This window comes from Giraffa tippelskirchi, chromosome 2, assembly GCF_054371585.1.
Source record: "Giraffa tippelskirchi isolate mGirTip1 chromosome 2, T2T-mGirTip1v1.2.pri, whole genome shotgun sequence".
Classification (NCBI taxonomy): domain Eukaryota; kingdom Metazoa; phylum Chordata; class Mammalia; order Artiodactyla; family Giraffidae; genus Giraffa; species Giraffa tippelskirchi.
In genome coordinates this window covers 120,933,933-120,958,509 of record NC_137276.1, presented here as the reverse complement: position 1 = coordinate 120,958,509, position 24,577 = coordinate 120,933,933, and the positions used below count along the sequence as shown (strand labels likewise).

The 24,577-nt window shown below is 43.1% G+C and overlaps 1 protein-coding gene across 27 annotated transcripts in view; it reads right to left on the bottom strand.

The window, feature by feature from the left end:
- The window catches only part of MED12L (mediator complex subunit 12L), a 364,359-nt gene that overhangs the window by 289,197 nt on the left and 50,585 nt on the right, over positions 1–24,577 (bottom strand). For all 27 annotated transcript variants that reach the window (XR_014076860.1, XR_014076861.1, XR_014076862.1 and 24 more), the window contains one exon: positions 23,328–23,487. Coding sequence is in view for 22 of the 27 variants with exons in the window: in XM_081570462.1 (XP_081426588.1) it covers positions 23,328–23,487 (160 nt within the window). In the remaining 5 variants the exon portion in view is untranslated. The remainder of the gene's footprint in view (positions 1–23,327; positions 23,488–24,577) is intronic.

Below are 24,577 nucleotides of genomic sequence, written 5' to 3'. Positions count from 1 at the left end.
ATAAATGGGAAGAAAACATCTGCAAATCATTTATCTGATAAGGGACTTGGATCAAGAGTATATAATGAATGATTACAACTCAATAATAAAGCGATTAATAATCCATTTTTTTGAATGGGTAAAGGAGCTAAATAGACATTTCTCCAAAGAATATAGACAAATGATCGATAAGCTCATGAAAACATGCTCAACATTATTAGCCACCAGAGAAATGCAAATCAAAACCACAATAAGGCACCACTAGGACACTTACAGAGGCTACCCAGCTGGCGCAATTGTAAAGAATCTGTCTGCCAGGGCAGGAGATGCAAGAGACGTGGGACACGGGTTTGATCCCTGGGTCAGAAAGATCACCTGGAGTAGGAAATGGCAACCCACTCCAGTATTCTGGCCTGGTGGGGTAGTACGAGTTCAACACAACTCAGTGAAACAACAGGATAGTACAAGATGGACAATACCGACTTTTTGGTAAGGATGTGTCAAAACTAGGCTCCCCATACATTGCTGGTGGGAATGTAAAATAATGTAGCTACTGTGGAAAATGGTTCAGCAATTTCTCAAAGGGTTGGACACAGAGTTATCATGTAACCCAAAGTCCACAAGTAGTCATAAACCCAAGAGAAATGAAAACACATGTCCACACAAAGATCTGTACACATTCGTAGCAGCATGGCTCATATGAGCCAAAAAGTGAAAGCAACTCAAATGTCCATCAACTGATAAGTAAATTTTGTTGCTGTTCAGTCACTAAGCTGCGTCCAACTTTGTGATCCCATGGACTACAGCATGCCAGGCTTCCCTGGCCTTCAATATCTCCCAGAGTTTGTTCAAACTCACATCCATGGAGTCAGTTATGCCAAACAATCTCATCCTGTTACCCCATTCTCCTTTTGCTATCAATCTTTCCCAACATCAGGGTCTGTTCTAATGAGTCACCTCTTCACATCATGTGGCCAAAGTACTGGAGAGTCAACTTCAGCATGAATCCTTCCAATGAATATTCAGGGTTGATTTCCTTTAGGATTGACTGGTTTGAATTTCTTGCTGTCCAAGGGACTCTCAAGAGTCTTCTCCAGCACCACAGTAGGAAAGCATCAATTTTTCAGCTCTCAGCCTTCTTTATGGTCCAACTCTCACGTTCACAAAATAAAATAGTTTCTATGTATAGAATGGAATACCACTCAGCTATACAATGTCATGAACTACTGAAACACACTACAACATGCACGAACATTGAAAACATCATACTGTATAACTGAAAGAAACCTGTTTCAAAGAACCACATAAGTAATGATTCCAATTAGATGAAATGTCCAGAATAGGCAAATCTACAGGGCTGAGGGGGATTGAGGGGAAATGCGGAGTGACTGCTGATGGTTACAAGATTCCTTTCAAGGTGATAAGAGAATTCAATAATGATGGTTTCACAACTCTGTAAACACATGAAAAACTTCTAATTGTACACTTAAATGAACTGCAAAATAGTAAAAATTATATCTCAATAAAGCTATTATATAATTCTTAATGTTTTCCTGAAATACTTGACTACAAAGAAAAATCTAGCGTTTCATGAAGTAAAAAAAAAAAAAGACTATTCCACACTGATAAAAAGTAATGTACTATGGGACTTCCCTGGTGGTGCAGTGGATAAAAACTCACCTGCCAATGCATGGGACACAGGTTCAATCCCTGGTCTGGGAAGATTCCACATGCTGTGGAGCAACTAAAGCGCATGCACCACAATGACTGAGCCTATGTGCACAACTATTGATGTCTGTGGACCAAGAGCCAGTGCTCTGCAATGAGAGTAGCCCCCACTCAAAACCAAAGGATGTCCACACAAAGCAATAAAGACCCAGTGCAACCAAAAACAAATTAAAAAAAAAAACGTTTCAAAGTAGCCCACTATGATCTGATACGGCTTTAAGGGGGCAGGGGAGGGGGTGGGAAGGAGAATAAGGGTAGAAGTAACAGTGGCCAAGAGTGAAGGTGGTCTGGAATTCCCATCTCTTGTTGAATCTTCTACAGTTTGTTGTAACCCACAAGTCAAAGTCTTTAGCGCAGTCAATGAAGCAAAAGTGGATGTTTTTCTGGAATTCTCTTGATCCAAGGGATTTGGCAATTTGATCTCTGGTTCCTCTGCCTTTTTTAAATCCAGCTTGAACATCTGGGAGTTCAAGGTTCATATACTGTTGAGGCCTGCCTTCGAGAATTTTGAGCATTACTTTGCTAGCATGTGCTGCTACTGCTGCTGCTAAGTTGCTTCAGTCGTGTCCGACTCTGTGCGACCCCACAGACGGCAGCCCACCAGGCTCCGCCGTCCCTGGGATTCTCCAGGCAAGAATACTGGAGTGGGTTGCCATTTCCTTCTCCAGTGCATGAAAGGGAAAAGTGAAAGTGAAGTTGCTCAGTCGTATCCGACTCTTAGCAACCCCATGGACTGCAGCCTACCAGGCTCCTCCGTCCATGGGATTTTCTAGGCAAGAGTACTGGAGTGGGGTTGCTAGCATGTGAGATGAGTGCAATTGTGCGGCAGTTTAAACATCCTTTGGCACTGCCTTTCTTTGGGATTGGAATGAAAGCCGACCTTTTCCAGTCCCGTGGCCACTGCTGAGTTTTCCAAATTTGTTGGCATATTGAGTGCAGCACATTCACAGCATCATCTTTTAGAATTTGAAAAAGCTCAGCTGAAATTCTGTCACCTCCACTAGCTTTGATCATAGTGATGCTTCCTAAGGCCCCCTTGACTTCGCACTCCAAGATGTCTGGCTCTAGGTGAGTGATCACACTATCATGGTTATCTGGGTCATAAAGATCCTTTTTATATAGTTCTTCTGTGTATTCTTGCCACCTCTTCTTAATATTTTCTGCTTCTGTTAGGGACATACAGTTTCTGTCCTTTATTGTGCCCATCTTTGCATGAAATATTCCCTTGGTATCTCTAATTTTCTTGAAGAGATCGCTGGTCTTTCCCACTCTATTATTTCCTCTATTTCTTTACTCTTTTCACTTTGGAAGGGTTTCTTATCTCTCCTTGCTATTCTTTGAAACTCTGCTTTCAGATGGATGTATTTTTCCTTTTCTCCTTTGCTTTTAGCTTCTCCTCTTTTCTCAGCTATTTGTAAGGCCTCCTCATACAACCGTTTTGCCATTTCATGTATCTTTTTCTTGGGGATGGTTTTGATCATGGCCTCCTGTACAATGTTACGAACCTCCATCCATAGTTCTTCAGGCACTCTATCAGATCTAATACCTTGAATCTATTTGTCACTTACGCTGTATTATCATACGGGATTTGATTTAGGTCATACCAGAATAGCCTAGTGGTTTTCCCTGCCGTCTTCTATTTAAGTCTGAATTTTTCAAGGAGTTCATGATCTGAGCCACAGTCAGCTCCTGGTCTTGTTTTCGATGAGAGATGGGAACACCTTACCTGCCTCCTGAGAAACCTGTATGCAGGTCAAGAAGCAACAGTTAGAATCAGACATGAAACAACAGACTGGTTCCAAATCGGGAAAGGAGTAAGTCAAGGGTGTATGTTGTCACCCTGCTTATTTAACTTTTATGCAGAGTTCAGTTCAGTTCAGCTGCTCAGTCCTGTCCAACTCTTTGCAACCCCACAGACTACAGCATGCCAGGCCTCCCTGTCCATCACCAACTCCCAGAGTTTACCCAAACTCATGTCCATTGAGTCAGTGATGCCATCCAACCATCTCATCCTCTGTTGTCCCCTTCTCCTCCTGCCTTCAATCTTTCCCAGCATCAGGGTCTTTCAAATGAGTCAGTTCTTCGCATCAGGTGGCCAAAGTATTGGAGTTACAACTTCAACATCAGTCCTTCCAATGAACATTCAGGACTGATTTCCTTTAGGATGAACTGGTTGGATCTCCTTGCTGTCCAAAGGACTCTCAAGAGTCTTCTCCAACACCACAGTTCAAAAGCATCAATTCTTTGGTGCTCAGCTTTCTTCACCACCCAACTCTCAAATCCATACATGACTACCGAAAAACTACAGCCTTGACTAGATGGACCTTTGTTGGCAAAGTAATGTCTCTGTTTTTTAATATGCTGTCTAGGTTGGTCATAACTTTCCTTCTAAGGAGTAAGCGTCTTTTAATTTCATGGCTGCAGTCACCATCTGCAGTGAATCTGAAGACCCCCCAAAATAAAGTCTGCCACTGTTTCCACTGTTTCCCCATCTATTTCCCATGAAGTCATGGGACCGGATGCCATGATTTTAGTTTTCTGAATGTTGAGCTTTAAGCCAACTTTTTCACTCTCCTCTTTCACTTTCATCAAGAGGCTCTTTAGTTCTTAACTTTCTGCCATAAGGGTGGTATCATCTGCATATCTGCGGTTATTGATATTTCTCCCAGCAATTCCAGCTTGTGCTTCATCCAGCCCAGCATTTCTCATGATATACTCTGCATATAAGTTAAACAACCAGGGTGACAAAATACAGCCTTGACATACTCTTTTTCCTATTTGGAACCAGTCTGTTGTTCCATGTCCAGTTCTAACTGTTGCTTCCTGACCTGCATACAGATTTCTCGAGAGGTAGGTCACGTGGTCTGGTATTCCAAGACTATGGAAATTCTCTTTAAGAATTTTCCACAGTTTATTGTGATCCACACAGTCAAAGGCTTTGGCATAGTCAATAAAGCAGATGTTTTTCTGGAACTCTCTTGCTTTTTCAATGATCCAGTTGGCAATTTGATCTCTGGTTCCTATGCCTTTTCTAAACTCAGCTAGAATATCTGGAAGTTCACGGTTCATGTACTGTTGAAGCCTGGCTTGGAGAATTTTGAGCATTACTTTACTAGCACGTGAGATGACTGCAATTATGCGGTAGTTTGAGCATTCTTTGGCATTGCCTTTCTTTGGGACTGGAATGAAAGCTGACCTTTTCCAGTCCTGCGGCCACTGCTGAGTTTTCCAAATTTGCTGGCATATTGAGTGCAGCACTTTCACAGCATTACCAGAGTTATGCATCATCAGCATTATGCAGAGTACATCATGTGAAATGCCGGGCTGGATGAATCACAAGCTAGAATCAAGATTGCCGGGAGAAATATCAATAACCTTAGATATGCAGATGACACCACCCTTACGGCAGAAAGCAAAGAGGAACTAAAGAGCCTCTCGATGAAAAGTGCAAGAGGAGAGTGAAAAAGTTGGCTTAAAACTCAACATTCAAAAAAGGAAGATCATGGCATCTAGTCCCATCATTTCATGACAAATAGACATGGAAACAATGGAAACAGTGAAAGCCTTTATTCTCTTGGACTGAAAAATCACTGCAGATGGTGATTGCAGTCATAAAATTAGGACGCTTGCTCCTTGGAAGAAAAGCTATAACAGACCTAGACAGCGTATTAAAAAGCAGAGACATTACTTTGCGAACAAAGGTCCATCTAGGCAAAGCTACGGCTTTTCCAGTAGTCATGTATGGATGTGAGAGTTGAACCATAAAGAAGGCTGAGCACCAAAGAATTGATGTTTTTGAACTGTGGTGTTGGAGAAGACTCTTGAGAGTCCCTTGGACAGCAAGGAGATCCAACCAGTCAATCCAAAAGCAAATCAATCCCGAATATTCATTGGAAGGACTAATGCTGATGCTCCATTACTTTAGCCACCTGATGCAAAGAGCTGACTCATTTGAAAAGACCCTGATGCTGGGAAAGATTGAAGGCAGGAGGAGAAGGGGATGACAGAGGATGAGATGGTTGGATGGCACCACTGACTCAATGGACATGAGTTTGCACATGCTCCGGGAGATGGTGAAGAACAGGGAAGCCTGGAGTGCTGCAGTCCATGGGGTCACAAAGAGTCATACAAGACTGAGTGGCTGAACAACAGAAGAGTGAAGGGGTAAACCTGGGTGATGGTTATTACATCCTCTTATATTTTTCTATGTTCGAAATGCCCACAACAAAAGGCTTTAAAAAGTTAATCAGTTGAATTCTATAAAATGATTCACAGAAAACCCAAAATCCCCCATTCAGCCACTGCTTACTTGGGGAACGAAAGGGGAAATCAGCGTGCTGATCAGCAGCCTGGATAAAGAATAGCCTCAGTGAAAACTGCTGCCTCAGGCTGACGTGTGAGCAAAGGAGAGTCAGCCCACCTGCTGGAATGCTGGTTCTGCTGAATGGTCAGTTAGTGAACTCGGGCCCTCTGGCTGAAAAGCAGGAAAAATAGGGTGGGCTTGGGGGGTAGCAGGTGACATGCTGTGGTAGAGTAAATTACCGAAACATTTTTTTAGTCACTAAGTTTTTTTTCTTGGTTTTTGTGTTCTTGCTGTTGCTAGTCAACCTGTGAGGCTTGTGGGACCTCGGGTCCTCAACCAGGGATGGAACCTGAGGCCCTGGCAGTGAGAGCCCCAAGTCTTCACCACTGGGCCGCCAGGGAAGTCCCTGAAACTTTTTCTTATGCTTCAAAAACTTTTCCTTTCACTCATAACTACCTGTAGAACACTGGTGCTGAGTGGCAAATATCGAATATCTGTTTTTGTCTGGGTGAGTAATTTTACCGTGTTATTTTTAACGGGCTATTTCTCTCTGGTTTTATTTACTGGCAATGACGCCAAGTACTGTTACTTGGTGATTAAGGTGACAACTCAAAATAAAATAAAAATCATGGGGGATTTCACAGGTGGTCCAGTGGTTAAGACTCTGTGCTTCCACTTCAGGCAGCCCGCGTTCCATCCCTAATCAGGGAACTAAGATCCCACATGCTACACTGTATGGCAAAAAAAAAAAACACATGGGCATGTGGCAGCAAACATTACATGTCTACTAAGGGCCAGAAGCTCTCCTGGGGCCTGGAGCTACAAAGCTGAGATGAAAGCAGTCCCCACCTGAGGTGATTCATTTTTGAGGTAGAAACACAAGGACACAGACACTGACAGCAATGAGGTAAGTGGTCTGACGTGCCATAGAACAAAGGTAGGGAAACAGAGGATGATTGGATAACATCAACTCAATGGACATCACAAGTTCGAGCAAACCCCAGGAGATAGTGAAGGACAGGGAAGACTGGCATGCTGCAGTCCATGGGGTTGCAAAGAGTCGGACACGATTTAGCAACTGAACTTCTGAGGAAAGTTACGAAGCAGTTCCACAGGCAGAAACAGCAGTGTGTAATTTCGCAGGCCCTGCAGAGGGAGCCTGGCAGAGGATGCAAGGCAGAGGGAGAAAGGGTCACCTCTGAGGTGAAGCAGGTGGCCCATGCCAGAGGTCCTCAAATGCTAGTGTACAAAAAGATCACCAGAGGGCGCTGGTTGGTTAAACATACAGATTTAGCCTTGACAGAGATTTTCACCCTTTAAGGCTGGACTGGGGTCCAGAAACCTGCATTTATAACCTGCTTGTTCCCAGGCAGGGACAAGCGATACAGTCTGATCTTTCGCCACAAATGACTCAAAGCCACTGAAGAATTTTAAGCAAAGGAATGAGGAAATCATCAGATACGTAAATTAAGATTCTCAGAAGTTGTAGGGGAGACAAATAAAAAGGAGACTGCAGAGTCCAGTGGACAGGTGACTGAGGAGGGGACAAAAGAAAGAGGAGGGCAGTACTGGAATCACCTGATAATGGAGAAGAAACCTGGGTCTCCTGCAGAGTGGTGAGGACTCCGCCTGCCAAGGCAGGAGACACAAGTTTGATCCCTGGGCCGTGTTTATCCCCTGGAGAACGAAGTGGCAACCCACTCCAGTATTCTTGCCTGGGAAATCCCATAGACAGAGGAGCCTGGTGGGCTACAGTCCATGGGGTTGCGAAGGGTCAGACATGATTGAGCACATATGAGCACATGAGCAGAGAAGAAAAGAGGCAGGTAGCTTCAAGATTTGCCAGCAGGGTAGCTGAGCAGATCATGGTACCATAGAAAGAGATGTGGAACAGAGGGCAAGAGGGGAGGAGGGTGAGGGAGCTAAATTCAATGTTTGTTTTCATTATCTTATTCTAATTAAACTTTGAGATTATCAGAGTCACAAGCAGTTGTTGAGAAATAATAGAGAGAGATCCCATGCACCTTTTACCCGTGTGTGTGTATGTGTATTCACGCTCAGACATGTCCAGCTCTTTGTGACCCCCTGGACTGTAACCCACCAGGCTCCTCTGTCCATGAAATTCTCCAGGCAAGAATACTGGAGTGGGTAGCCATTTCCTACTCCAGGGCATCTTCCCAACCCAGGGACTGAACTCACATCTCTGACTCACCTGCATTGGCAGGCGGGTTCTTTACCACTGTGCCACCTGGGAAGTCCCGACTTTTCCCAAATGTTAATACCCAACAAAACTAAAGGACAAGATCATAACCACCGTATCGACATGGACACGATCCACCAATCTTACTCAGGTTTCCCGGTTCTAAGTTCAGTTTTGAATACCGGAATTTGCGATGTCAAAGATATTCATGGGAAAAGATATCCAGGGGCAGGTGGGTAACAGGTCAGAAGTGTCAGGGTGAAGACACGGATGAGGGGACCTTTATCATATGCGGGTTCAATGCCTTAAACAATGAGATTATGACAACAGAAGAACCCAGCAGGCACAGGTTTAAGAAGGTTTACCCTGCAGAGTAAAAACATGGTTTGTGCAGTCACTTAGCCCTATCCTGAGCCTTCAGCGTAGGTTAACTCACTTGGTGGTAAAGAGCATGGGTTCAGGAGTCAGGTGGCCCAACTTGTCCAGGATCCAATCACCTGGCAGGTTCGGAGCCTTGGGCAAGTCACTCACCCATGCCTCAGTCACGTGTCTACAAAATAGGGCTGTTAAGTGGACTTCGCCTGTACGGTAATTTTGAGAATAAGGTGGGATAGAAGATGCTTACAACTGTGACATGTTGTTCAAAAGGAAGCAAACTTACAGGACCAGGCAGCCAGGACCCCCGAGATGAGAAGAAAATAAACTTGGCTGGAAGCAGGAACTCTCTGGCCAAGACAGGAAGACAGGTGAGGACTGGCTGCTGTGGGTAAGTCTGTACAGGTGTCCGACGGGGTGGAAGCAAGCAGGTGGCTGAGAAACTGAGGGAGTCTGCCCCTCTCCGAAGTTCAAGAGAAGGGTGGGGGCAGGGGAGGGAGCCTGAAGAGAGGTGAAGGGCCGACGAGCGCTGTGAGGAGGGAGGGACAATACTCCCCAAAAGATAAGGGCCCTGACACAGCAATGCAGCAATAACTGCTCGACTGTGAGACTGACAGCTAATGCTGGAGGATTTCAGCGTAAAAAAGAGACCAAGTGGCCAACCAAGGAAACGGGTGGCAAGGTCTCAGGCAGGGAAAGGAGAAAGAAGGGCTGGTGGGGGAGGAGCAAGAGACACTCAAGTTCCAAGGCAGCAAGGAAACTGCCTGTCCATCCGCCTTCGAGGTGCCAGGTGATGGCGGCGGATACCTGGGGACAGCACTTGACACTTGTCCAGTTTTCCCTTCTCACCATCAGGTCTCCAATTCCTGTTCCCAGGCCAATGCAGACAAGTGCTAACTGTTACTCTTAGGGAATTTTTTTTTCCCAGTTGTCCTTGTTCCCTCTCAATCCCGTCAATGCATCAAAGCCGGGACTTCTGTCAACTACAGAATCCGATTTTAGCCCCGGAATAAGAATCTCTTATCCCACCCATCAACCTCACCACCAGCTTCTCACCTCAGCACAGCTTGGAGGATTCCTCCTGACAGAGGGACGCATAAGAAACTCCTGCCCCTACAGGCCCAACCCCTGCTCGGGGGGTGAGGGGGCGGTGCGCCAAAGGTGGCTGTTTTGAGTTAATGTTACAGTTGTCAGAGGTTAAGTCCCTCAAATTTTTCCTGACTTCTGAATACACCTGAGTGAGTGACAGACTTGGCCTCACTGAGATAGATATTTCTCATACGGAATAAAAGGGAAGTTCCTTCTCCAAATATTAAACTGTGCATTTAATTAACCCCTCAGGACAAGCTCCCACCACCTTCCCTGTCAGGAGACCAGGCCGAGGATTTCATGGCCCCAGGAGAGGAGAGCTATGGCAAGAAGAGACTCGAGGAGGAGACAGAGGAACATACCTCTGTGCAATCCTGAGGACATGTGAGGAGGAGGAGGAACAGAGGAGCAGTGCTGGTAGAAGGTCCGCTGCGGCCCCACTGGATGCACCAAAGCTGCTGAAGTTAGTGGATCAGACACACAGTCAGCCTCACTCTTCCCCCAGCTTCTGCCACTGAGGAGGCAGCAGAAAACCCCCATCATTCACAGAGCAAAAACAAACTACATTTTCCTTTTTTCTTTCCTTTCTGCATTTGTGTTGAAATTTAATTCCATGATCAGTTGTGCTCTGGGTAAAAGTTCCTACAGAAAGAGCAGCTCTGTGTTGACTACTTACATCCTGAATGCAGTTGCTGTCAAGTTTGTAATCCTGAACAAGTATGTTTCAGTGGAACATGAGTACAAATGTTACAGACATCATCATATCGCCAGATAACCATGCCATGCAGCAAAGGCTTTAAAATATAAAATGATTACACAGACTGTGCAGACCCATCCCCTTAATCCTCTCCTCCGGCATCACCTGTTTCTTTGGGTTGCTTTTTTCTGGAGACCCAAGACTGATGTATTATACATTTATTTCCATCTATGTTACTCTCAGGGCTTCCCAGGTGGCTTGGTGGTAAAGAATCCATCCGCCACACAAGAGACTCGGGTTCAAACCTGGGTCAGGAAGATCCCCTGGAGAAGGGAATGGCAACCCATTCCAGGATTCTTGCCTGGAGAATCCCATGGACAGAGGAGCCTGGCAGGCTTCAGTCCATGGTGTCACAAAGGGTCAGATAAGACTTAGCTACTAAACAACAACAATGTTACTCTCACAAAGATGTTCCAACTGACCATTTATGGACCTTTAATGTGTTTTATATCCTATAAATATAGTCTGTTGGGTTAGCTAAAAAGTTCATTCGAGTTAGTCTGTAACATTGTACAGAAAAAACTAAATGAACTTTTTGGCCAACCCAATATATATTCCTCAACTCCAAAATCATGGTGAATTGAAACAGGCTTAAGAGCCTGTTTAAGAGCCATTTTATTGCAGATTTCATTTGGAAGACTATACACACTTTGTCTGAAAATGAGTCTGAAACTCAGAGTGTATCTTTTTTAATTAAAAAAAAAAGGTTTCTATTCATCAAGGAATTAACATTCCAGTACAAATTACAAAAAGGAAAGATCCAGCTTTTCTAAGTCATTACAAAGTTAGTAGCATAGAGCCCCTTACAAAAACAAGGCTCTCTGTGCACAGCATGAAACAAGCACAAATTTTCTGAAATGAGCATAAAAACATGCACTAAAGATACACATAAAAACACATTTCAGAAGATACAAAATGAACGTAACAGCAGTTCCTTCTGAAGCACATGCTGAGGGGCCTGGGAGACCACAGGAGGACACAGGAAAGTGAGCCTTCACTACGTTCTTCTGAGTATTTTACCGTGGTCTTCTACCATGAATACCTGTGATCTACTTTCAAAAGAAAGTTGTAAGTCATGCAAGCAGCTGTCTTTCCTCAAAATCCTGCTTATGCTTTAAGAAACAGATCTACAAGATGCACAACCAGTGAAAACCTCACTGAATACTGAGCTTCTTGAAACACCTTTCACACCTCTCCACAACATCACTCCCCTGCCCCTGACTCAAAGTCACCCCTCTGATATGAGCAACTTGGAAACTCTGTAAAGCACACAGACCCAGAAATGAAAGTCCAGGATCCAACTCTCTGTTCTCCCACTTTTCACAGATTTTTCTCAACCCACTTAATAAATGGAGACACCCAGCTACCTCAGAGGGATTTTGTGAGGACACCCCCAAATGACGATACACAAAACCAGGCTGCAAACTACAAAAACTCCTTACAAACAGATATTTTTGCTATATAATATGTTCCAAGTGTAGATGCACACGTGTGTACTAATAATTCATAAAGAGCAAAGAACTAAATTTTCATTAAATTGGGATGCTGCTCAGTTTTTTATTATAGATGATTAATTTGACCAGGAGTCAGTATTAAAAGTGACTAGAAAACAGAAAGTGTTGAGTGTCAATGGGTTCTGAACAGGAAATTCAAGACCAAGTGATGCACCCAAACCAACAAGACCAGAAGTGGCAGTGGTAAAGACCAAAGCAAATGCAGTACACGTAACAAAACTATAAATGTAACTCATATGCTCTCAGTTGGCCAGAGAGGAAGATAATTAGGTACTTTAAGATCAAAAAATAATTTTTTAAAATGCAAAAGCAAAACAAAAACTTCCCAATTTTTACTTAAAGCCTAGATTTCTTTAGGGCCCACCTCATACTTAATTCTCTCGGAAAATCTCCCCTAATTTTTCCAGTCTCCCATCACTTCTTATAGGATTACAGGTAATTATGTTCTGACTATGGCTGTGTGTTTTGGGTATGCATCTTGTTTCCACAAAAATCCTTTAAGGCAGCCCCCTTGAAGGCAAATAGCACAGCCTCCATTTGGTTAAAATTCTTCGCAGCATCTATTTCAATGCAGAGAATCTTAATATACCTTTAAAAAAAAAAATAGATCACTCTTTATTCAAGTGAAATATAACAAGCTCTCTGAAAACATTTTCCTGAGAAATTCAGGAGCAATCATGAGCAGACATTACCTCTGACTTCATCAAAAATTTAACTGATCATAAACACACACACACCCAACAATAACCACCACCACCACATACCAGCATTCCAACATGGAACAGGCTGTAACATTTTTACTTTAGAAAAAGCTGAAATGTTTCCATAGGGCAGCAATGTGGAATGCAGAGTTACACTGCAGCATATTAAACTTGATGAGAACTTTTAAAGGTTATAAACTTGTAAAGATATAAATCAGGAAAGTAGAATGGCATTTGACAGAGGTTAGGGGAGGGGAGAGAGGGGAAGGAGGAGTTTACTTAACGAGTACAGAGCTTCAATTTTGCAAGATAAAAAGTTCTGGAGACCAGCTGCCCAACAACGTGCAGATAGTTACGATGATTGTACTATATATACACAGAAAACGGTTAAGATTGATAAATTTGATGTGTTTTTTACCACAACTTTTAAGTCTCTATAAATCTTACATATCCGATTAACTGAACAGCTACACACCTGAAAAAATACAAAATTCTTGCAATTTTTGTTTCAGTCTCAAGCAGAAAGTAGCTGGCAGAATGAAAAGTAAGCTCTTGAAATATTATTTGAGAAGAACTAAAACTACAATACATTACCTGAGCTTCCTTCAAATCTTTTGCACAAAACACTTTTTTTACAGCAAGGTATCTTCCAGAAAAGGCATTAACAATGCAAAAATAGAGAGCAATAATTTGAGACTGAGATTAGGCTTGGCTGACTTTTTATTTGTTAACATATCAAAGTTACACCTGCACATGTCTTAAAGTACAACAGCTGTATATGAGGTTGTGAAAAACAGCAGCCTACAGTCCATAAACTCCCCCATTTCCCATTCTCCAAAAGCAGTTATTTTCAACTCTTTTATTCATTGTGCTTCTTTTGTTTACCATTTTATCTCTAAATAACATATTTGCTGTTGTACTTCCTGATTTTAAGCATTATCTATTGGCTTCCTCCTATAGAAGATGGTGGAGTAGTAAGCTCTCTTTCACTTCCCACCAAGATGTTATGTATTACCTATTTCCTTTCTCCTTTCAAATAGATTTCAATTCTGAAGCTAGTATATGTTTTCAGCAGGGCAAACCAAGTAAGTAACCAGGCCCTTGTTACTAAAAATCATTTCATTGTCCATGTAACAGATATGAGATCAATGTGAAATCAATCATAATCTTTAATGTTAAAGGGAAACATTAGAGATAAATTAGAAATAGAAATAAAAACTCTCATATGCATGCACAACACGTTTGTGCACACACACGTACACACAGATATGTATGTATCCATCCATCCACTGACCCAGCTTAGATGCCATTGCACACCTCATAGCAATGAGCACCTTCAGCATTCAGATCTGGCTTTCTAAACACCATTCCCCACTAGAAAGAAGTAGGGTTCCATACAGAGATGGCTGATTGCAGACCTGAGGCAGAAAAAAGTACAAGATGAGCCTGGGAGACTTTCTGTGCCCAAAAGGGAGGTGCTCTAAGTCAAATGGTGTCATGTCAAAGGATACAAAGGAGCCTGAAGCATCTCCCACTGGTCACCTCTGGACTAAACACTAAAATGAACAAGTATATCTGGTTGTAAAATGCTGAATGAATAAATATCTGGTCAAATTTAAACTTTTAAAATCAGAAAAAAAAATTAGAGAAACTCATTTACTGAAAAGCTAAATGTGCAACTGCAACAATTCTTACTCTGAGAAGTGATAATTATAGGAAAAGAATTAAGCATTTCCTCCGCCTTTTCAAAAAAGAATTACAATTTATCACAGGTAATGAGGGATAGCCCATTCTTACAGAAGAATGTCAATATCTAGCCATTCCCAATGAAATGATGGTTTTGAACTTGATTCATCAATGGATGCTAAACTTTCAGGTGAAAAATTACTGAGGGATGGGAAGGTTGTAGGTGCCAAAGTTGTACCCATAGGTCCTGTTCCTTCTATTGGAGAGTGGCTTTCAACAGACAGCCCAAGTTACATCACCAATTAAAACCTATCTTTCATGCCTAGGCAAAGTATGAATTTAAATTATACTTATACAGGCACATCTGTCCAGGCTTTAGGGTTATTTTCATAGTAAACAGGTGGATACCTCCTTTGACAAATAAAAGACAAGCCACACGTGAAAATGTGGAGCCAATCTTGACTTGAAACTCAAAGCTTGTCCCTGAAATCAGAAAAAGTATGCACCATCTTCAAGGACCCGAACTGAAAGTAAGCTGGTTGGCTTAGATAAGAAACCAGACTGTCAATTATGTGTTCAGCAGGGCTTATTTTTGCAGTCCAAATGGCTCAGGGAATGTCACAAATTAATTACCCACTGAGCAAGAAAGGGAGCTGTTTCTTCTCTGTTTTGGGGGAATGATAAGGATAGTGGTTCCAAGAGTACAGCCAACCAAGAGCAGTCTCTCATCCAACACAAACGCCCAACCCAACAAAACCTCAGGGGTACAGAGGAAATGACTGGGGGTAAACAGAGCAGTTCCATGGGCAGTTTAACCACGGAAAATTTTAATCTTCTTCTAATCTGTTTCCCCCCAAAAAGGGCCTCATGTCCATGATACGTCTTGTCACTTTTCACCATATTGAACATCCAACATTTCCTAGCCAGAATTAGAGCTGCCCATCTTGCAAGCAATTTCATCTATCTGTCACTTCTTGAGCACCCTGGGCTTTGCTCTGCTCTGCTCTGCCTGCTCCCCGTGGCATTCACGGGAACAAGAGAATTCTGGCTCCTCTGATGCTGACCACAGCCACTGAGTCTTGCAGCCTGGAGTCTGCCTACCTTTCTCCTTAGCAACACTCCTTGGCCTCTGGGGCCCAGACCTACAACATCCACACAATTCCTCCTGTGTCCAGTAACCATTAGGCCACAGCGGGGAGGAAAAAGCAAACATTTTCCAGTAGGTCCACTCGGTCTGTGCCAGCACGTTACTTAACTTCCGAGGCTCGGCTCCCTCATACACACAGAACGAAATAATAAAACCTACATTGCAAGTGTGCTACGATGATCACAAATCATGTCTGTAATGTTCCCAGGACAATACATAAAATAATTAATAGAGACTGGCTAGTAATAACTGTGGTCCTAGTGCAGACTAGTTATAGTCTATATTCACCGGCCACTCACTATGTGGTGGACACTGTTCTAAATGCTGTAGAAGTACTGACTCACTTCATCCAGAATATGCTATCAGTTATGCCCATTTACAGACAAGAAGCAAAGAGAGAGGGTTATAACAGTAGCAGTAATGAAAAAGTCCTTCCACGGTTCCCCATCACCCCACTCCAGCAAACACGCCAGCCTTTCATCACTGCCCCTCGGGTAACCGACATGTCAGGTGAACATAAACCCTGGCAGTTCCACGTCAAACCTCTTCCTCTGCTTATCTCATTCTTTGGCCAGAAATGCCCTTCTCTGCACAATAGCCCCCAGCCCTTCCTCCCCGCCACCTCCCACCCCCAAAAATCCTGCTTCTTCCAAAACTGCACTCAAATGTCACTTCCCTTGTGACCTCCCTGGACTTCCCAAGTCCTTTGGGACTCCCTCTGCATTTATTCGCGTCACTGTTTCCTTTCCTTCCTCCACCGTCTGAACTGTTTGGCTATGTGTCCCCTCCCCCTGCAATGAACACCGAGGGGGCAGGGACCACACTCTCCCCTCTGTCCCCACTGGCCAGGCACAGTGCCCAGCAAAAGCCTCAGAGCAGAGTTAGGACACGTGCGCTGAGGGGCTCTGTGCACCCGACAGATCGGGGTACTCACCTGTGAGCTGGGGATAAAGCACCTCTCTCCCAGGGCTCCGGAATAATAAATGCGAGTTGGGACAGAGGAAACACAGAGCCTGAGCAATGCTCCCTAAGAAATGGGGAAGCCTGCATCACAGCCACCCTAGCTACCCCATGGAGGACCGACTGTTTCACACAACAGGAAATACCATCTTGGGGCCTGACAGCAAGAGCGGGAGCAATCCCAAGGCTGGAAAGCTCATTTTCCCAGCACACGTCGGGAACACCGAAGTCCCGCTTGACACAGGATTGAGAGCAGTTCCAAAATCGCTCCAGAGATGCTGTTACAGAAACAGACTTAGAGAGCAAACTTTTGGGCACCATGGGGAAGGATGGGAGAAGGAATAGTTAGGGGGTTTGGGATGGACATGCACACGTTGGTGTATTTAAAACGGATAGCCAATGAGGACCTACCGTATGTACAGCGCAGGGAACTCTGTTCAGTGTTCTGTGACAGCCTGGATGGGAGGGGCAGTTTAGGGGAGAATGGACACATGTATATGTATGGCTGAGTCCCTCTGCTGTTCACCTAAAACTACCACAACACTGTTAATTGGCTATACCCCTATACCAAATAAAAAGTTTCAAGCAGGGGGAAAAAAGAGATGCTCTTACAGTTAATAGCAATAATGATAGTAAATACTAGATTTATATGATGAATTCATAACTCATTAACTCAGCAACAATAAGACTCCTCCTTATAGCAGGGGAAATTCCTACATATAAACAGACAAGGTTCTGTGTTATTTACTGTAAAGTCACATTTCCCAATCTGTTCAAAGACTTTAATTACGTAACTGTGTAAAGTTTCACTTTTTCATTTCTATGTATTAGCTATCCCATTTTCAATGCTTTTCTCTGGTGAACTCAAAATATTGAAGACAGTTATACTTGTTTTAAAAACAAAACTCCATTCAATTCTAAAACATATCTAAAATCAAATATGTGTCACGTCTGGTGTTTTCCCTCAAGTCTGTTAACACTAATAACCATTGGACAGCACTTTCTAAACATCGTGTCCACCTGTAATCTCTTATCTTATCTTTTCAGGTTTTGTAAAGAAGGAGAACTAGTCTCTTCTCACAAGCTTACCTAAATCACTTCTATTTTAAAATCTCTGTCCCATGTGGTGCTAGTGTATAGATCCCACCTGTCAATGCAGGTGACATTAGAGATTCAAGTTCAAGCCCTGGACTGGGAAGATCCCCTGGAGGAGGGCATAGCAACCCACTCCAGTATTCTTGCCTGGAAAATCCCATGGACAGAAGTGCTGGTGGTCTACAGTCCATGGGGTCCCAAAGAGTTGGACATGAAGCAACTTAGCATGCATGTACACTCTGATGTTAGGATTTGTCCTAAATGCAGTTTTAACCATGAAGCATTTTAATCTTCTTCTAATCTGTTTCCCAAAAAAAAGGGCCTCATGTCCATGATACAACCTTTGACCCCCTTGAAATTACACATGAAACCTCACCCAGAAACCCAAGGCCCCTCTCACTCCCTGCCACTTTCGGGTACACACTACACTGGGCACCTCTTTGCCCTCTGCAGCCTTTCCAGGGCAGAAACTCACTTCATCTACATCTGAGATCTGTAACTCTGCATAATGATAGTGAAGATTTCTGCATTGCTACATTTAAAGAATTTACACAACAGGTCTGCTCCCTTGTTGCTGTTAGCCCACTTAACTTTAGGAAAAACTCTCTTCAATAAAATCAAACAGCAGTGCTTTATAGCTCTGTTCCAGAGCTGAATGTAGGAACTGAAAATAAAACATATGTTTCTATTACCAAGGAATAAAGGCCATTTCTACTGAAAACACTTTACAAATCCTAAGAATGATCATCAAGACAACAGAAGTCATAAAACCAATGCCAGAAAAGGGTGACACTTAACAGTCAATCTTGCCCCAAATGTGCTGAACGGTTCCTTTCACCATCGGAGCCAGAACACAGACACTATTACTGCAAGTTAATCTTCTGAAGTGTATGCAATTTAATCCAACTCAACACATATATATGTGTGTATACTTGCTTGGCTGTACAGCTTGCTTGGAGTGTGAAAGTTGCTACATTAAGGCTATGTCTACACAGCCAAATGCTTCCAACTACACTGTGTCATTTGCTTATAGAAGCTGAAGAAGGTGCTGAAGACAAAGGAGAAAGTGAGAGGTACCAGGTGCAACAGAGGGGTGGCAAATCAAGATCAGATATTTGAAACTGTGTGCTCTTTTCATATAGTGTAGTATAAATAGTACACTACTTAAAACACAGGTAAGAATAAAGAAAGAGCAATCGGATGTTTACAAATTACCTCTTGACTACAAAGGATAAAATAGCAAGTTTTCAGGGGAGAAATCTGGGAGACACCATCTCAAGGTTATCACCACTGGTCCCAGGACAATGTGCTGGGAGGAACTGAGACACTCACAGCACTGCCTCTGAGACGCTCCCACCAAACGTGCATACCATGAATCTGATCACGAGTAACTAGACAAACACAAATCAGGGGACTTTCGACAAAATAACTGGCCTATCCCCTTCAAACATGTTAAGGTCACAAAAAAGAAAGGCTGAAGACCATGACGATTAAAGGCTATGTGGACTGGATCAGAGTGGAGGGGACCCACAGCTGAAGAGCCTAAGGACTTCACTTTCATTCACCCAGCCACGTAGCAGCAGGGCCAGGACGACCACAGCCCAAAGCTGTTTCTGAGATGCTGGACCTAAGAGGTTTGGGGTGAACTCCTAAAATTCATGCATTTTAAAAATACTTTTAGCCTTAAATGCTTATTTTTAAGATCAAAACTGTTATACTCTACCATGAGAAAAGGACAGTGGGCAACTAACTTTCACAGATTTAACATTCACACTTTTTAGTACACATAAATAGTCAAAAAGACCATGCAATGCTTTGTAAATAAACTGAATTGAAAAACAGAATCATGTGTGTTATGTGGTTTATGAAAAATGAGAAAACACAGCTAGTGGGTGAAAGGTGAACCTAGTCAACTATCTGTTGTGGCTGTGCAAACAAAAGAAAGTTTGGGGCGGGGGGCGTGGTTTAGAAAATAATCCCCACCCCAAACCAACTGGTTACGCTGGTAAGGATATTAATAGTAAAAGTAACGAATCCAGGGCTTCTTTAGTGGTTCAGTTTGGCTAAGACTCCAAACTCCCAAAGCAAGGGGCCAGGGCTCAATCTCTGGTCAGGGAACTAAGATCCCACATGTCACAGCTAAGAGTTCACGTGTTACAACTAAAGCACCCAACGAAGACCTGGTGCAGCCAAATAAATGAATAAATAAATAAAAAGGTAAGAAAGCCAACAAGAAGTCCTTGATGTCCTGAGCTAGACACTGGAGCCAGGCATTCCTCCATCTGGCAGAAGAAACCATACATCCAAGTGATACATTTATATCTGGGACCCCTAAAAAGTCTTAATCATACATTCTTCACAAAAGATGAGATCTATCAGATTTTAATTTATCCTAAAATTGTTTTACATTTTATCTGACTCATTCCTGCAAAACCTTTTTGTTTTTTGGTTTGTGGGGTTATTTTTGGTTTTGGTTTTTTTGCCTTTTTGTGATTGTGATGGTTAAAATCAGGAAAACATGAACAGGAACAAGTTATCAAAAAATATGAAGAGCATCTAAGAAATGGCAGAGGAGTCTCTCCGTTATAGCCAGTGATGCTGAAAATTTCAAGAATTACAAACTGGGGTAAACTAGGAAAAAAAAAAAGCATGTATGCACTACCCACCCCCCCACGGCCACACACACACAAATGCCTCAAGCCTGATTATTCATTTATTATTCTTAAACACTGCTGAGCATCTTCTGTGTGCCAGGTACTACCTTAAGATATCAAGCACAGAACATATCTGACAAAATATCTCAGGAAGGAACAGTACAGTTCAGAATCAGAAGAAGCAGGTGATCAATGAATTAGAATATAACAAGAGCTATGAAGAAAAATGAAGCAGAACAAACAAAGTGACAGGAAGATGACATTCTGGCTGCAGTGGTCTGAGAAGGCTTCTCAGAAGTGTCCTCTGAGCTAAGCCGGAAGTAGGGGATGGAGCAGGCCCGGGGGACAACTGAGGGCGGGAGGGAGAGTGGCACCCACAGGTCAATGCCCGAGGCCACGACTTGCACAGAGGCTGCTGCTGCTGACCAAGGCACACGTCTGAGAAAGACAGGCGGCCATGAGAGGACCCTGAGCACAGGTGTGGGCCATGATTTATGTCCTAGCAGGACCACTTTGGCTACAAGTAGAAAGTTGTCCTTAGAGAAGCAAGAACAAAAACAGGATCAGCTACAGGCCCTGCAGAAAACAGGGCAGGTATGGGGCGGGGAGGTGGAGTGGGGTGCTTTGGGCCATAGTAGAAGCAGTGGAATGAGGAATACATAGTTGGACTCTAGCTGTATTTTAAAAGTAAACAGGATTGCGGAGGGAGTGAATGCCTAGTTCTGAAAGATAAAAGTCCAGAAGGACTATGTCTTTTACCCTATCCACCCAGTGACCATGTATAACATTTACTGAGGAGAAGTCAGCAGAAGGAGTAAGTTTAGGCATGGTAGGAAATTAAGACTTTCACTTGGTACACATCAGGTTTTAGATGCTAGTCATCAAAATAGAAGTGACTAGTAAGCAACTAGATATCCAAGCTGTGGGGAGAAGTATTAGCAAATGCAATAGATACATGCAGAGACAGAGAGAGAGAGAGAGAAAGGGTAGAGAAGTAGAGAGAGAGAGATAAAGAAGAACTGCACATACGTGTTTGTGTCTGAATGAAGAAAAGTTCAAGAAAACATGGAAAATGAGAAAAGAAACAAACATTGTACTATATCTACTTCAGCACCATTTAAAAATGCTGTAATGAGAAGGTACTATTTTAGTTATTAAAGAAGGGGGAGGCATTTCTTCAGTATCCCCCAGTAAAATAATAAGCTAATGAAAAAAAAAAAAATTAAGGCTTCTCTCATAGTTCAATCAGTAAAGAAATCTACCTGCAATGCAGGAATCCACCTGCAGCACAGGAGACCCAGGTTCAATTCCTGAGTCCGGAAGATATCCTGGAGAAGGAATGGGCAATGCACTCCAGTATTCTTGCCTGGAAAATCCCATGGACAAAGGAGCCTGGCAGGCTACAACTTAGCGACTAACCCACCAATGAAAAAAATTAGACGCAGAATGAATAAAATACCACCGTGAAAACAACACTCAGAGACAACCGTTGGTAACTTGGTGAATTATTTCCTCCCATTGTTTTCTTGACAATTACCTACTGACACACAAACAACACAGTTTGGTTTTGCTTTCTAGTTATAGTTCGTTCTTTCTCATTATCTTTCTCATTATTTTGACACATATGAGATAATGCTAAACTCCATGAAATTAAGCCATTTTTTTTTTGCTTTGTTTTGAATCCGAGTTTCCGTGCTTTTAGAGTGTCTCTACTCTTCAGTTCACCAGGGCTCCCTCCACCTCTCCAAACACCTTACACCCTAACTCACTCATCTGGGGTGCTGCCTGGCATCGAAAGACATCTGTACTTTCCATTCCTGCTCCTCCTCAGAGTTTTGCAGTTGGGGTGGGGGTGGGGTGTCTGTCTTATAAAACCATAAGCACCTTTCCACTTCATTAAGAATTATTTGTAAACCTAATTTCTCAATGGAATCTTTATGTATCGTCCTCTGTGCACATTTCTAATGTAGCATCAAATCTTTTATAAAGCATGTTTTAGCACTGCCTCAAGGAGTCACTGTCTAGTCACCCAAAGAGTGGAAACTGACTGAAAACAGCTTCCCTTCCGTTCATTCAACAAATATCCACCAAAGCGTGTGTGTGTGCGTGCATATGCATGCGGATGTGAGGGGATGACAGAGACAAAATCTTAAAAGACAGTTTCAGGCAGAGAAACACGCTGTGAATAAAACAACAACACGAGAGAACATAACTGGAGGAAGGTGAGAAAGACAGAGGATGCTATTTATCTGGGTGTCCCAGGAAAAGCCTCCCTGGGAAATGACACTCAAGCAGAAGCCTCACTGGAGAGAACGAGGCTGCGGACACCCTGGAGAAGAACCACCCAAGTATGTGCCAAGCTGCTCCACTCGTGTCAGACTCTTTGCGACCCCACGGACTGTAGCCCACCAGACTCTCCTTTCCCTGAGATTCTCCAGGCAAAAATACTGGAGTGGGTTGCCAAGCCCTCCTCCAGGGGATCTTCCCGACCCAGGGATGAAGCCCGTGTCTCCATCGGCTCCTGCACTGCAGGCAGATTCTTTACCACTGAGCCACCAGGGAAGCCCCACAATCCAAGTACAGGGAAGAAGAAAGACCGAGGCCCTGAGAAAGGAAGGAACCTGCATGTTGGAGGGATAGATGGAAGGCTGTGTGGCTGAAACGTGGCAGGAAGAGGGGGCCAGATCATGGATGGCCCTGTAGGAGAGAATCTGGATCTTTATTCTCACTGTGATGAAAAACTACCATAAACAGGAACATGAAATGGTATGATTTAGGCTGAGCAAACAGCATGGCGGCTGTGGAGAGACTAGAATGTAAGGAGCAAAAATAAAGGCAGGGAGACCAGTTAGGAGACTGTGACCATTCTCCAGCCAAGAGATGGGGTGGCTGGAACCACAAGTCAGTCACTGTGGTGGTGAAGTACTCAGGACACATTTTGCAGCTAAGAGCAACAGAACGTGCTGAGAGAATTGGGAATCTGTGCTTGAGGAAACAGAACCAGCCCCTAACCACACCGCTAGTGACTTAGCTTCACTAACAGACCTTCTCAGTACTCAGCTCGCTGGGCCGGGTACAGGAGGTACAGGCAACAAGGACTTACAGCATAATTTAAAATGCATCACACTGTCTCACTTACCCAAATTGGGATCAGTGGCCGGACGTTTCTTAATTTTCGCTTCAGAAATAGCAGAATAATAGGCACACGTCATCTTGATCAGCCATGTTGCTCGAACCATTGGCACTGAATACTTCGCTAAATATGCAAACACATCTTCTTTTTTACTAAGGATGGGAACCTAGAAAGAAATAACATATTTATAATCATCCATATTATGTTCATCACTAGGCCAGCCTAAAGAAAGGGGAAGTGAAAGAAAGAGACTCTAAGTCCATGCTGCCTCTGAGAAAGTTATTCTGGATGGATTTTCAAACAGCACATGTGGTCTTTAAAAAGCAATAAAAAATTTTAGGCAAATTTTAAGAAAAAAGAATTGACACTATGTTTAGCACACTGGCGTTGTGCTTTCTTATTTATAAAAACAAATTATTTTCAAGCTCTCACATGCTGAAAGCTATTTCTCGCATCAACAATAGAGGGAAATAATTTCATGACAGTCCTCCAAGGAGTTTAATCTCAAAATTGGAAAGGACAGATCATGAGAAAACCTATCCCCACTCTATATCTTATTGAAGGGCATTTTTGTATAAAGCTTTCCAACTGTAACATTTCATAAGAATGAAAATTTCCAGAAAGCTTCTAAAAGAGCCTTTAGCCCAAAATTTTAAATAGAGGCTAAAATGATGGCTCAGTGAATCTGCCTAATAAACACGGCGCTAGAAATAGCTGGGTAATTAATTCACTGGTTGAAAGTGGGCCCTTGAGGCAGTTAATTATTTCTTCCAGACCACAAAGGTACTATTTAGCAAATTAGTATCCCAGTGTACTGCTGAATGGCTTGCAAGAGTTAATCCGGTCTTGCAGAATTCCTCATAAATACCCTAGGAAGAGCCCATTCATCTATACATATCTATCCAATTTATGAATACAGGGTAACACAGTGGACAAAGGGCACATTGGCTACAATGCAGCAGTTTGGGAAAAGTGAGATGGAAAAGCAGGCATTGTCCCACCCCCAGCCCCCAACAGCAATGAGTGCCTCTGTGTTTCATTCCTGGCCCTAGTCTGTGTGATTAAACCCATCACTCTCAGGCTCTTCATGTATGAATGAGATAAATCAACCCTGTCCACTTCACAGCAGGGTGAGGAGGATAAAGCAAAAAAATTACATTTATCAAAATTATGACAACTTTCGTTGTTGCCAGTTAAAAAGATTTCTCCATGCCCCCCAAAATATTCTCAAGCCATGGACTCTACCCTAAGAAAAT